This window comes from Glycine max, chromosome 1 (genome assembly GCF_000004515.6).
Source record: "Glycine max cultivar Williams 82 chromosome 1, Glycine_max_v4.0, whole genome shotgun sequence".
Classification (NCBI taxonomy): Eukaryota; Viridiplantae; Streptophyta; class Magnoliopsida; order Fabales; family Fabaceae; genus Glycine; species Glycine max.
Genome location: NC_016088.4, coordinates 2,639,791 through 2,652,409, shown reverse-complemented (window position 1 = coordinate 2,652,409; position 12,619 = coordinate 2,639,791). Strand labels below are relative to the sequence as shown.

Genomic DNA, 12,619 nt, shown 5'->3' with positions numbered 1-12,619 from the left:
TGGTTTATTTGACCTACTTTTTGGGTCGGACTTTGTATGGCACATCATCTTTGAATCTTTGATACTAACAAAACTATATTTGTTTTTACAGCATGATGATCAACGCCAAATCTCTTCCGACTAAAATAAAAAAGCACAATAAATACACGTTGAACCTTATTTATTATGTGCCACAACACTTCAAATCTTGTTCATAATTGGGTATCAATTCAATAAAGCCGATATTATCTTTATGGATACAGATAAATAAGACAAACATAATCAGGCACATGAAAATACGAAAAAATTTGTCAACAATGTCATGACCCAAGGAGCTACAGCAAATGACAAGAGACAGGTGTTGCAGATTTGTAGACAAACACAGCACCATTGGCCCCACGATTTGTCACTGACACCTAAGATTCCTACTCCAGCTTTTGACATGAGAATTACCAAAGAGATTTCCCCTCGTGCTGGGGAAATCTTTTCTTATTATTATAGGTTACATCAACAATTCACATTTAGATTCTTGGATTTTCCTAGAAGTTACAAGGCGTTTTTGCAGAAAGAAAAAAAAAGGAGTAGATGTTACCCTCTATAGTACCATTACCAACTTGAAAAGTAAACATATTTCACTCAATTCTTTTCAGTGGCAGCAGCAGTTCTATTGGTAGTAGACCAGAACTTACTAAGCATTTTTTTGGGTTGGGTTGGAATAGCGCAAATAGCCTTAAATCTAGAATTCCTTCCAATTCCATCATGGGTCAAACCATTTTGATTGAAGTCATCATCTTCAGCTAGCTTCATCCTCAGTGTTGAAGACCTCGACTTTGGTGACTTGAAGTTTGAAACACTCCAATTGTCCTCAGCATGTATACTTGTAGTAGTGCTTAATGGTGCTGTAGGTTTTGAAGGGTCAATACCGTGTGCTGTGAGTAATGCCTTGATATTGGTTGGCAAATCAGTCACTTTGCCACCAGCTTGTGCTGCTCTAGCTTGCTCAAAGAAGAGAACTTGAACAACAACCCTTAGGGGAAGTAGTTCATTCTGTGCTGCATGCATGCATGCTTCCATAGAAAGTTTTTTGCAGTCAAGAATTCGACACAATCTTTTCCTTTCACTCTTGTTGAGTTCTGGATGAGCCTATAAGTTAAACAACACACAAATTTTAGTAATATAAGACATCCCCACAAAATAGTTTTACTTATGAAGTTATAATTCTTTCTTCCATGGCCTAATTTCTAGTAACTAGATTGACTGAACTGACTGACAGCCAGACGTATTATATCAGCAATGAGTTCTTTGAGGTGGAATTTAGCTAAATGGAATGAACGCATAAATGGTCAAAATCTCTTAGGGGAGACACATAATCAATCACGTGAAGGACTAAATAACATTTATCTCCTTTTCCCCTTCTCCTTATCTACTTGGACATAGTACTAGAATGCAGCAATATAACTCTATCACAGCTTTGACAGACAATTTTCCCTTCCTGTTTTCAGCCAAATGAAATTACAATTTACAAACACCTGAATATATGTACTGCAACTACATCAGTCAGAATGTGGATACAGTCAGGCTAAATTTCTGGTGGGTCAGTCTACACCTAACCGCTAATAAATTTTGAATAAGACAAGATTTTAAGGTCAAGATAGTTGGTTATCCACTAATTCTGTCCCACATCCTAAAATGAAAACGAAATCTATTCAGCCACTTTTTTTTTTTTACTAATTCCTAACCACTTATTTTATCAGGGTATATAAAATATAAAATGTAGTAAATTGGAAAACACAATAGAGTAATAGGCATGCTTCTTTTAGTATTTTTTTTACCTTGAGATAAATGTCAATAGCCCTGTAGAGATCATCATGATCGTGTCTTGCGAAATCTGGTATAATCTCAGCAAGAGCAATGAATTTTGACAACTGAAAATTCACATCCCTAGCAACTTCTTGAAGATACCTATCCACAAGCTTTGCCACTTTCAATTTTGAACTGTGAGATGCTGAAGAGGACCTCCTACTCTCTTGGAACTCCAAGTTAATATTCTCAGCTGAACGAGACCTTCTTCTTTCAAAGGCAAACCTAGATCTTGCAGGACTAGTTGGGGGACTCTGGCCTTGTGACATAAACTGCTCCAATATGGTCCTCACCAACTCAACATCATACACTGTATCATTTGTGTAAGACAGGGAGGGTATCAAAAGATCATTCACTGTGGCTTCCTCCAATTGAAGCCCTACCCTTCTGGCCAATTCCATCTTTGAAGATGAAGAAGCATTAAGAATATTGGATGCCTTCAAGAGCTTCAAAAGAAAGCCACAAGAAACAGCACCTTTCTCAGCAGGAAGCAAGCTCACCACTGATTCCAAAAGCAGACGATGCTTTGAAGCTATTTCACCAACCGAGTCCGATTCTGAATCAGCAACAGATTGCTTCTTGAGATGTCCTCCATTGTTGGTAATATTTGGTAGCCATCTAGATGCATAGATTTTCAATGCATCTCCGATGAGATTTGAGGGAATCTTACCACCAGATTTGATTGCTATCATGGTTCTCCAATACAAGTCTATGCTAAGTTCTGCCAAATCTTCAGCCCACCATCCCTTGTTTCCTGACTTATTATGCCTCACACTTTCATTGCCATTGCAAGAAACATCATCCCTCACCCTTCGTGAATGGCTATGTGATAAACTCACCTTAGAGGGGTGACTTAGAACTTTTGCAGCAACAGCTTCAATGCATCTGCTGGTAATTCCCAAGTCCTCTGACCACATAGGCGACGCCTTTGTGGTCTGAAGACTCACAATAGAATCCTTCCAGCCACGTAGAATGCATGAGTTGAAGAAAACCTCAAGCTTCTGAATTAAGTTCCCCTTCTCAACCTCCTCAGTCATCTGAAGATACTCGGCGCCACATCGTGCCGCCACAATGTTGTAAGGGCTGAGAGTGATGCTTATTCCATAGCAGAACTTAGCACACAACTCAAATGCCTCCACCCCACCAGGGAAATCAGGGAGTTGGACTATTTGGTGCTGAGAAGATGATTCAGGAGATTCTGAACATAGCTTTTGTAGCCTCAAACATTTTGACAGCAAGGGAAACTGAACACCACCACCATGAACTTCAGAATAAGTAACAACAAAAGTAAAACAACATAGAACAATTTCTATGATTGACAATTTCACATACCTTGTGAAGAAGATATCTACTTCCCTTAACTTGAATTATGAGGTCACTAGAAACTTCAGAAGAGACTGACCTGTATACAAAGAAAAGATGCTATTGTCACTGACCTGAAGAAAAAGACATAATCTAAGAAGAAAGAATCGAATTGACGAGCTAATTAATGTCTCACCTTACTGCTTCTGCAGTGTAGAATGTATCAGGACGAGATCCTAGTTTCATGAACTTCATGGCTTTCAGTTTCTTATCATCTAAATCATGCACTAACTCTCACTAGTCACTTGCATAATTCACTTCTAACACAGAAGAAGTGCAAGTGACAGATAGTGAAACAAGTCCTAAACAAATACCAAAGCAAGGAACAGATTTTGCTGCTGAGTTAGCCCAAGTGGAACACTGAATACTGAACTGACAGACCTCACAGAGTGTCAGAGTCCTCAACAATACTTCAGAACTCCAAAATATAAAAAGAGAAATAATAATAATAGTAAAGATAGAATTTTCTTGGAGGAGAGAAGGTGTAGAAGTTCCAAGAGGAAAGGAAAACCAAGGAGCTTGTTGTGAGAGGAAAATAATATATAGTTTAAATAGGTAGGATAGATGACATATATGGTTTGAAAGAAACACTGAAGATCAAACACGCCTAAGTTATGTCCTTTCAGTCAAATAGTTATCCCCATGAGTGATTTCGACATTTTATTTTAAATAAAAGGGATTTAAGAGCAATGCAATTTCATCAAATTCAGCCTCAGACTTGTCACACTCCCAACCAGTATTTCAGTTAGATTACAAAGTTATGCAATAAAGTAAATATACAGCATGCGTATAGCTTAGCATCTCCAATCCACAACCATACATTATGCAAAATGAACAAATTATATTAAATACTAATAAGAGTAAATTATCACTTTTGTCTGAAAGTGTATAAAATGTGATAAATATTACGTCTCGTTGTTAAGTTATAAAATTTAAGAATTAAATTTGAAATTAAGCTATATGACATAACATAATTATTATATTTTTTATACATTCATAAATTAAATAAGAATTTTCATTCTCTCATAGTTATCATTTACCCTAATAACAAAGTTTAATTTCAAATGTGAATACTACTATTTATATGGTTGGTATAGGTACTATTTTCTCTAATAATAATAAAAACAAATAAATTATACCACTATAAGAAATGCTCAAATAAAATAAGGAATAGTTCAGAGTTTAGATAAAGAGACTAGTTACAACCTAAGGTAAGGGCATCTGGATACCCTCCCAATACAGAAACTGCTAATCATTCATCGAAAAATTCGAACAGTATAATGAAAACTAGGAAATTTTTATTTCCAGCAAATCTTGCTTTCTTATTTCTAAGAAGAATATCATGTTAGAGCCTTTATTTATTTTTTTGCAACTATGGAGACATACCATTGGCAGCGTGCAATTCTAAAGGCAGCTCCCACGTGCTTATCCTGCGCCCACTTGTGTACCGTATTCTCATCATTACCATTGTAAAATGCATAGTATTTTCTAATTATCTTTAGTTTCTTGTGTTTATAAATGCGAGTACCCCCCAGATTATTTTAGTCAAACATTATTTTATTTAATACGCAACATCGTACACATCTCTTTGATATCTCTATCCTTTTCAAAAGGAGAATATTTAAGGGATGTTTTTTACGCACAATAATAGCATATTAAAAAGTGCTTAAAATATTTTAGAGAATGAAAAAAAGGAAAAGAATGACATGAAAGTTACAGGAAATGTTGAAAAAAAAAGTAGGCATGTGTATTATCAGTATCACACATGATTAGCGGATAGCGTCCGTATATAAACATAATTTCTGTTTATTTTATACTATATAGTAATGATATTATATAGTCATGGATGAAGATTGCCCTTACGCTTTTCCAAAAATAACCCAACAGCCATTCTTTATCCCTTGTAAGTTTCTTCTATGCTTTTGGGGTGGACATTAATTTTCATTCATTGCAAGTGGTCCAAAATATTGAAACTTGGCCCATTATTGGAGTGAAACCAAGAAACCCGAGGTTGTTTGCTCCTGATATGTTCGTGTTTGATTAGGTAAAGTCAAGCTTTCTGGTGGACATTTAAATTTTTGGTACTCTAATGGAAATGGTTTAAACGGTTTAATTTGGCAGTTGAGGGTCTTTTTCAAACCTTGGGTTGGGTAATCAATGTTCCCACAAATAAAATTACATACATTCACAAAAATCTAGAAAACACAACAAAAATTACACAGTAGAAATAATAACAAATATAAGAATTTAACGTGGTTCGGTATCTCTTGTCTATGTTCACGGAACCGTATCAAAAAGTATTTCACTATTACAAAAATGATTACAAGATTGTAACTTACCACAAATAATGTATCACTCTAGAAACTCAAGTACTCCACTCAATGGTTACAAGAAATAATAATACTCTCACACAAAAATACTTTTCTCTCAACAAAGTAACTTTGTTTCACAATCTCTCTTCTCACACACTCTTTTCTCATGTGTTATTCTTCCACTAAATCTCTTTTTTATTTATAGTGAAAATTGTCACCAACTATAATAAATAAGTTTTCGTAAAAGTTGAAACAAAAAATAACTTTCAATGCATCCATTCAACTAAGGTTTATCTAGTAAAGTGCAATCTTACACTTTGCATTTAAATAATCTAAATCTTAGTGATAAAAAAATTCAATTCCCAATGTGTATACATTTTATCTTTTGGCTTGAAACTCTAGATCTTATTTGGCTTTGGATTCTTACGACGCAATGACTTGTGAGTTTGTGGAATTTCTTTCTCTTATTTTGATGATTATATAAACTATTAAGGAACAATGGGGCCGATTCTTGTGGGTTTGATTTTTATAGAATAGAAAGAAAAACAGTGAGTTATGACCGTATGATATTCATGATTGATAATACTATCACGAACAAAGAGGGCTAGCTAATTCTCAAAATATAAAAAGAATAATCATGTTCTGATTCATTAATTTTTTTCATCATACTTTCTATAACACGTCGAAAGAGATTAAGAAGATAGGAAAATGTGAGGTAAGAAGCTAATGTAATACGTAGATAGAAATTAAATGGAGGGGAAAAATGAACGGTAAAAAGTTGTTGACCTATTGCACCCCTGGTAAAAAGCCTTGTTATCTATACGCATTAACTTTTACTGCCTTTAATTTCCGAGTGTCACATAATGATATAAAATAATGGCCTAAGACTGATTGTTGGATGTTTCGGTAGAGCTAAGGATAGACTGTCCGGCAAAAACATGCCAAAGCTTTAGCCATATTTTAGTGACAATATGTTTAGTAGAAAGTATAATGATAAGAGATTATAGTTTCACAAGAGCTTAGATCGAAGAGCAAAAAAGAGTTAGTCAGAATACACCCAATTAAGAGTGTGGTGGGTTGGGCATAATCTTGTCATCAAATTAGTAGTGATGGCAGAAGGAGGGCAAGGAATTAATTTCATACCACATGCATGATGAACATTGAAGGGAGTTGATTTGCTTGCAGCAAACAGACCATTAATTTTGCAAGTAAATTTGATAGGCAGTTGAATGTTATGGAAAATGAATATATATATATATATATATGACAAACACAAATTGATGAGTTATAGTATTTATGAAATATTTTTTTTACAAAAATTTCTATAATGTTACTTTTTTTCTATCAATTAATCTCTATTAGCATATCACCTATTTTATTTAGCAATTCTTTCTTTTCTTTCTATCTTTTTCATGGTCATAAAAAATATAACCTTACTATACTATATGGGTATTCGGTAGATTAAATATTCAAAAATATTCCTCATAACACCTTGAAAATATTAAAGCATGACATCTACAAAGTACTAGGTATTCGGCCTATCACCTTGACACCCAATGTGATCCCTTTACGAAGTACTTAGGTATTGGGTCTTACTGAATACCCGAGTGCCTTCATCACCCTCACACCCAAGGTGATCTTTCTACGAAGTATTTAAGTATTTAGTTAGGTCGAATATCGAGTTTCCTCATCACCTTGTCACCTAAGGTGACCCGTCTGGTAGTTATTAGGTATTCGACTTAGTCGAATACTCGAGTAAGTGCATCACCTTACTACTAAAGATGGTCCTTATAGTAGTACTTAGGTATTTGACCTAGTCGAATACTTGAATACTTTTATTACTTTGTCACTAAAGGTATGATCCTAGAAGTGTCTAGATGTTCGGCTTAGCCGAATACCCAAATAATTCTCATTACACATTGATACATTATCTAGGCTATCCTAATGACAACCATTAAAGGTTGCCTTTAATCCCTTAATGATGGTTAAGGTACATTACCTAATGAGGTAACGATATATGAGGGTCCATGAACCCAATGTCCATTAAGGTATATATATAAATAACTATGAGAATCTTGAGGTAACACATTATTCATTCTCATTTAATACTATCATTATTATTCTCGATCGAGATCTTACTTGATTGTTGAAGTATCTCTTGCAAGTATTTCATCCTTCAGATTGTTGAATAATAAGTTATAAAGAAAGAGGATCTCCTAAAAAAGAAAATACAGAGAAAAGTTATCTGTCGACTGCCATAAAGATATGCTTACTATACAAATTATCATGATAGTAATTAATTAGAAGAGATTTTAAAACCATATATATATTGATTGGATAGTAATTAATTAGAAGAGATTTTAAAACCATATATATATATATATATATATATATATATATATATATATATATATGAACTTGTACAATAACCAATTCAATTCATTACTCTCTAGGCTCTAGCCAAAAGTGGTGATTAATAGTGTGTGTTTGAATGATAACCGATAAAAATAATTGAAATAAGTTTTAGTTAAAATAACTTTTGATGTGATTTATATTTAAATATTTTTATTATAAATAAAATTTAATATAAATTTTTTATTCAACTTAAAAATTTATTTAAAATTATTTTAACTTAAAATTAATTATTAACCCATAATTAATTTTTTAACATAAAATTAAATACATGTTTTTATTTCAAATCACATTGATATTTCCACACATCATTGTGGAAAATCTTATACCAAAACACACACAAAGTTAATTTAATACCAATAAAAGAACAGTCTTGTAAATCATACAATATAAGCAATATCATGATTCAATAAATGCTTTAACATGTGTAACCAAGTTTTGTAGTCTTTTTTAATATCGGTTTCTCGGTTAAATGGTTATTAGAAACTGAGTAAACCCACTGCGTGAACCCGTCGCTTTGTAGCCGCTTTAATCTTAATTCCAATTGAAAAAGAAAAAAAAAGTTAGAAACGCACAATTTTTTTCCATTGTATCGTTGATGTAAAATATCTGCTCACTTTGGAGATAATTAATCTCATTCAATTTTTTTGAATAACTACTTATAATAAATTCTTCTCTTAACTATATATATATATATATATATATATATATATATATATTATAAAATTCAAATTCAACACTAGATTTAAATTTATTATCACTCGAATGGTATGTTAATGAGATGTGTAAAATTCTTGCACAAAACGCTTATGTGAACACATGATTTTAGAAAGAAAGTTAAAAATGAATTATTTTCAAACCCGTATCGATAGTTTGCCCGCAACATATGTGTAATGTATGCTCAAACATAAATGTAAAGGTGTAGGATATTTTAAAAGAGAAAGTTAGTTCAATGCAAAAATAAAAACACTTGAAAAAGAAGATGATAAATAAAGCTTGTTTGAAAATGATGTTTGTTTATTGAGTTTACAAGCTAACATTCCTGAAAATTTTGTTTATTTTTTATTTTCTAAAATATAAGATATTTTGTTTAAATGAAAAGAACGTTTTCCAAAAGGGAATTGAAGGAGGTTAGTCATCCAAACGAATGATTCACTATAATTATATGGGATCACAGGTAGGACACACTGGGTACAAGCAAACTAACACTATTCTCAGTATATATAGCTGGAATTTTACATACTGATCGAAGTACTCACTAAATTATTTAATGCGTCCTATATATATATATATATGAAAGATATGTACTAAGAGAGTAAAAGTGAGAAAAATCAATTGTAATTATATAATTACATATATGAATAATTAATAATATTGCTAAAAAAAATTAATATTTTATTATTTTATATTATTTTAATTAATATATAATATGTTATTTAAAATAATAAATAATATTTTTTTTTCCATAAAATGATTGGAGGACTTTAGATTATTGTTTCACATAATTTATAAATATGCAATAAGTGTTTAGACGCAGCCTAGTGATGGCGTGCCTATGTGACAAGTGTAGGCAATAGTAAAGACAGCTACTATGATCCCTGCGTTAGGAATGGCATGAGCAGAGGAAGACATGGATCGTTGAGAATGGTGGGCACTTATGGACATATTATGGGAAAAGAGTTTGTGCTCAAACTCCAGTAGTTGCCCACCAATTGTTTGTTTAAAGTGTGCGCAAGTACTGCAAAACGACACGTTGGGAAGGTCTTGGCTCCATCCATGTCTGCTAGATACCCGGACCGGAGTCCGTGTTGGCTCCTTCAATGCTTCGTGTCCGGACCAACAAGATTCAACAGACATGGTTGATATATTTTTTAAGAAAAATAATTAATTTACTTAATTATATTAAATTTGTCAATTAATTGTATTATTATTTTAAAATTATTTTTTTCTTATTTTTTGATTTACTTAATTGTTTTTCATTAATGATTGGAGAGAGAGAGTAATTAAGTAAAGATATGTAAGAAAAAATAATTAATGCATATATAAAAATTAGAAAATGATCTTATAAAAATAGATAAGCAGATTTTTAAAAATGATCTTATAATTAGGGACGGGGAGTAATAGTTAGGTATTTTAAGTATATTGTCAGGGTTTCATTCCTAATCTTGAGTAAGAATAACATTTTGTTGGACCAAGGTATTTTTCTATTAAATTAATTTTGTATGAGTCGGATAAGATTATTATGATTGACATATTGAAATTTTTTTATTTTAATAATTAATGGTGGACTAATATTTTAAGATGATTACATTAACTATTTATCATCATCGAGATTTATTTTTTATGTGATCAGATTAAGTGAGTCTCGTAAACTATTAAATAAGGTTTATCTGCTATGCTCCCCAACATACCAAACCTACGCACATAGTTTTGGTTGAAGAGGAATAATATTAAAGGGATTTCGATTGAAGAGGAATCATAAAACCCTTTGCATGTTTAGAGAATTTATCATGAAATCTATAAGATGATATTCGGGATGGACTAGGATGTTGAGAAAATAATTTTGAAATAAGGAAAATTGTGTTGTATTTGTGGTCTTTGTACTCAAAGTACAATCCAGGAAAAAATCCTATTTGTTTATACATGTAAGGAGTGAATCCTAGTCAATTTATAGCCTACACAATAGAGATTTCTATTTTTTTAACAATTTTCTTAAAGTAGACTACTCAAATGAATTCTCACACAACTTTTAACTTCTGTTCCATTTCTTTTTTATAAATTGTGATTTTTACTTTAGTATCTCAATTATCTATGTTCACGTATTATCTAATATGATCATTGCTTTTAGTCATTTCTATAAGTTTTTACAAATGTTCTTTATATATTATATAAAATTATAATGTGTATACTTTATGTCAAACTTGTCATATGTATCCCTACTTTTAGTATTAGAGATAGATTTCAATCATATATTCTTGACTCCTTAAGTATTTTCTTATATCCTTATTTGAGTGGACAATAGTCAACTATTTATATCTCATTTCTATTCTAGAGTAATATGGGTAAAATAATTAAAAAAGAGTAGAAAAGAGAGTTTTATATGTAAGAGTGAGAAGGGTTCATCTCTATGTACAAGTCCATCTAATCCAGCTCATCTTAATAAAGGGAAGATAAAAGATTGAAAATTAAATCATGCATCATGGCATTTGGACTTGGTGCCCTTACTTATTTGTGGTTCCAGGCAAGGATGGTGCGGATCCTCATAAAGTCATTACACTCATGGCTGGATCTAAGTGATCTCTGCCTCCAATGGATTCTTGCTTAGTGCTTGATCTGAGGCAGGTACAAAGTATTTGAATAAGTGTCAACTATGAAGGCTCTATGCCTAATGTCTTGGGCCCGTAACGGCTTGGCGCCATATAAATCCGGATATCCATACGCATTTCATGTAAATGAAAGAGAAATATTAACTTGCATACATGCAAACATGATGACATACCTTAGGGAATATGTGACTAACTCTAGGTGATTGAGGTTGTGAATACTACTGTAATGTGCTTGAGAATAAATGTTTTTTACTTGATGATTATACGGAAGATGTTGTGATTAATATATGTTAAAGTATATTTCATTGATTCTGAATACAAGCGAATTCTTAGATCTTGTGCTTTGGTTTGTGATATAAATATAATTAGGATTAATTTGTAAATTGTTTGTGTTGTATCTTTCTTGCCTGTTTCTATATGTTATCATAACCTCACTCCTTCTCTCGTTTGTATTGTTTGGTTTTATTACTTGTGAACAATAGGAGGAGTAGACAAAGCAAAGGAACCACAATCTAGTGCAGCACGAGAATGCTAGAAGCAACTTTAGTTGATGAGAATCTTCCCTTTATTTTGTTTTGCCCATGTTCTGTGTATATATATGCTACTTTAGGGGGACTAACCTTGTCGGAAGTTATGGTTTTAAGTTGTTTATATGTAAATAATATAAATCTCCATGGCCTTTGTGGTCATGAGACTTTTGAACAACCAACCCTATATTTTGAAGTTGTATAGCTTCGAAATTTGAAATTGTATGTTTATTAACACATTAGATTTTTTTTTTTTTGTAAGCCTCAGTTTTAATCAAAGATCTTTAAGTATATTTTTATAACAGGTGCCTGAGAAATATAAAATCTGACATGATGTGGTGGATATTTTATGTTTGTTAAACTATTTAATTATCATATTTTATATGGTAAATGTTTTATCCTAAGTTTTCAAAGTATGTTTTACTATTTGAGTCTTGAAACTCATTCACAGGAACTATGTTCTGAGTATGAGGGATTACCATTATTTATTTAAAAAAAATTCATTTTTCCCTCAATATTTTCTTTAGGTTGTTCAAAATCATTAAAAAAAAGGTTTTAATTCTAATTGGAGTACTGTCAGTTGCATGTCCAAGACTCAAATTCAAAATAATTAATTGGTTAAGCTGAAATAATTTTATGTTAACGATTCATGCACTCGATAGTAAAACTAGTTTATAATTGAAAAATATTTTTAATGAAAAAATGGTTATGTGAAATAAATGATAGCAATAGAAGTAAATAGGGAATGGAAAAGGGTCAAGAATGGAAATGACAATGAACAAGATAGTGGGGATGCAAGTAACCACACAATTAAGAAAAAGAAAGGAAAAAAAATGAAGTT

General features: G+C 32.0%; 1 protein-coding gene across 1 annotated transcript; it reads right to left on the bottom strand.

Moving 5' to 3' along the window:
- Positions 1-247: 247 nt before the first annotated feature.
- LOC100797361 (BTB/POZ domain-containing protein At1g67900) lies at positions 248-3,795 on the bottom strand. The gene is made up of 4 exons (XM_014769456.3): positions 3,338-3,795; positions 3,172-3,241; positions 1,812-3,083; positions 248-1,122 (listed from the first exon to the last, which is right to left on the bottom strand). Exons 1-4 carry the CDS (start codon positions 3,394-3,396, stop codon positions 616-618), a joined length of 1,908 nt encoding a protein of 635 aa, XP_014624942.2. The 5' UTR covers positions 3,397-3,795; the 3' UTR covers positions 248-615.
- Between the last annotated feature and the right edge of the window lie 8,824 nt (positions 3,796-12,619).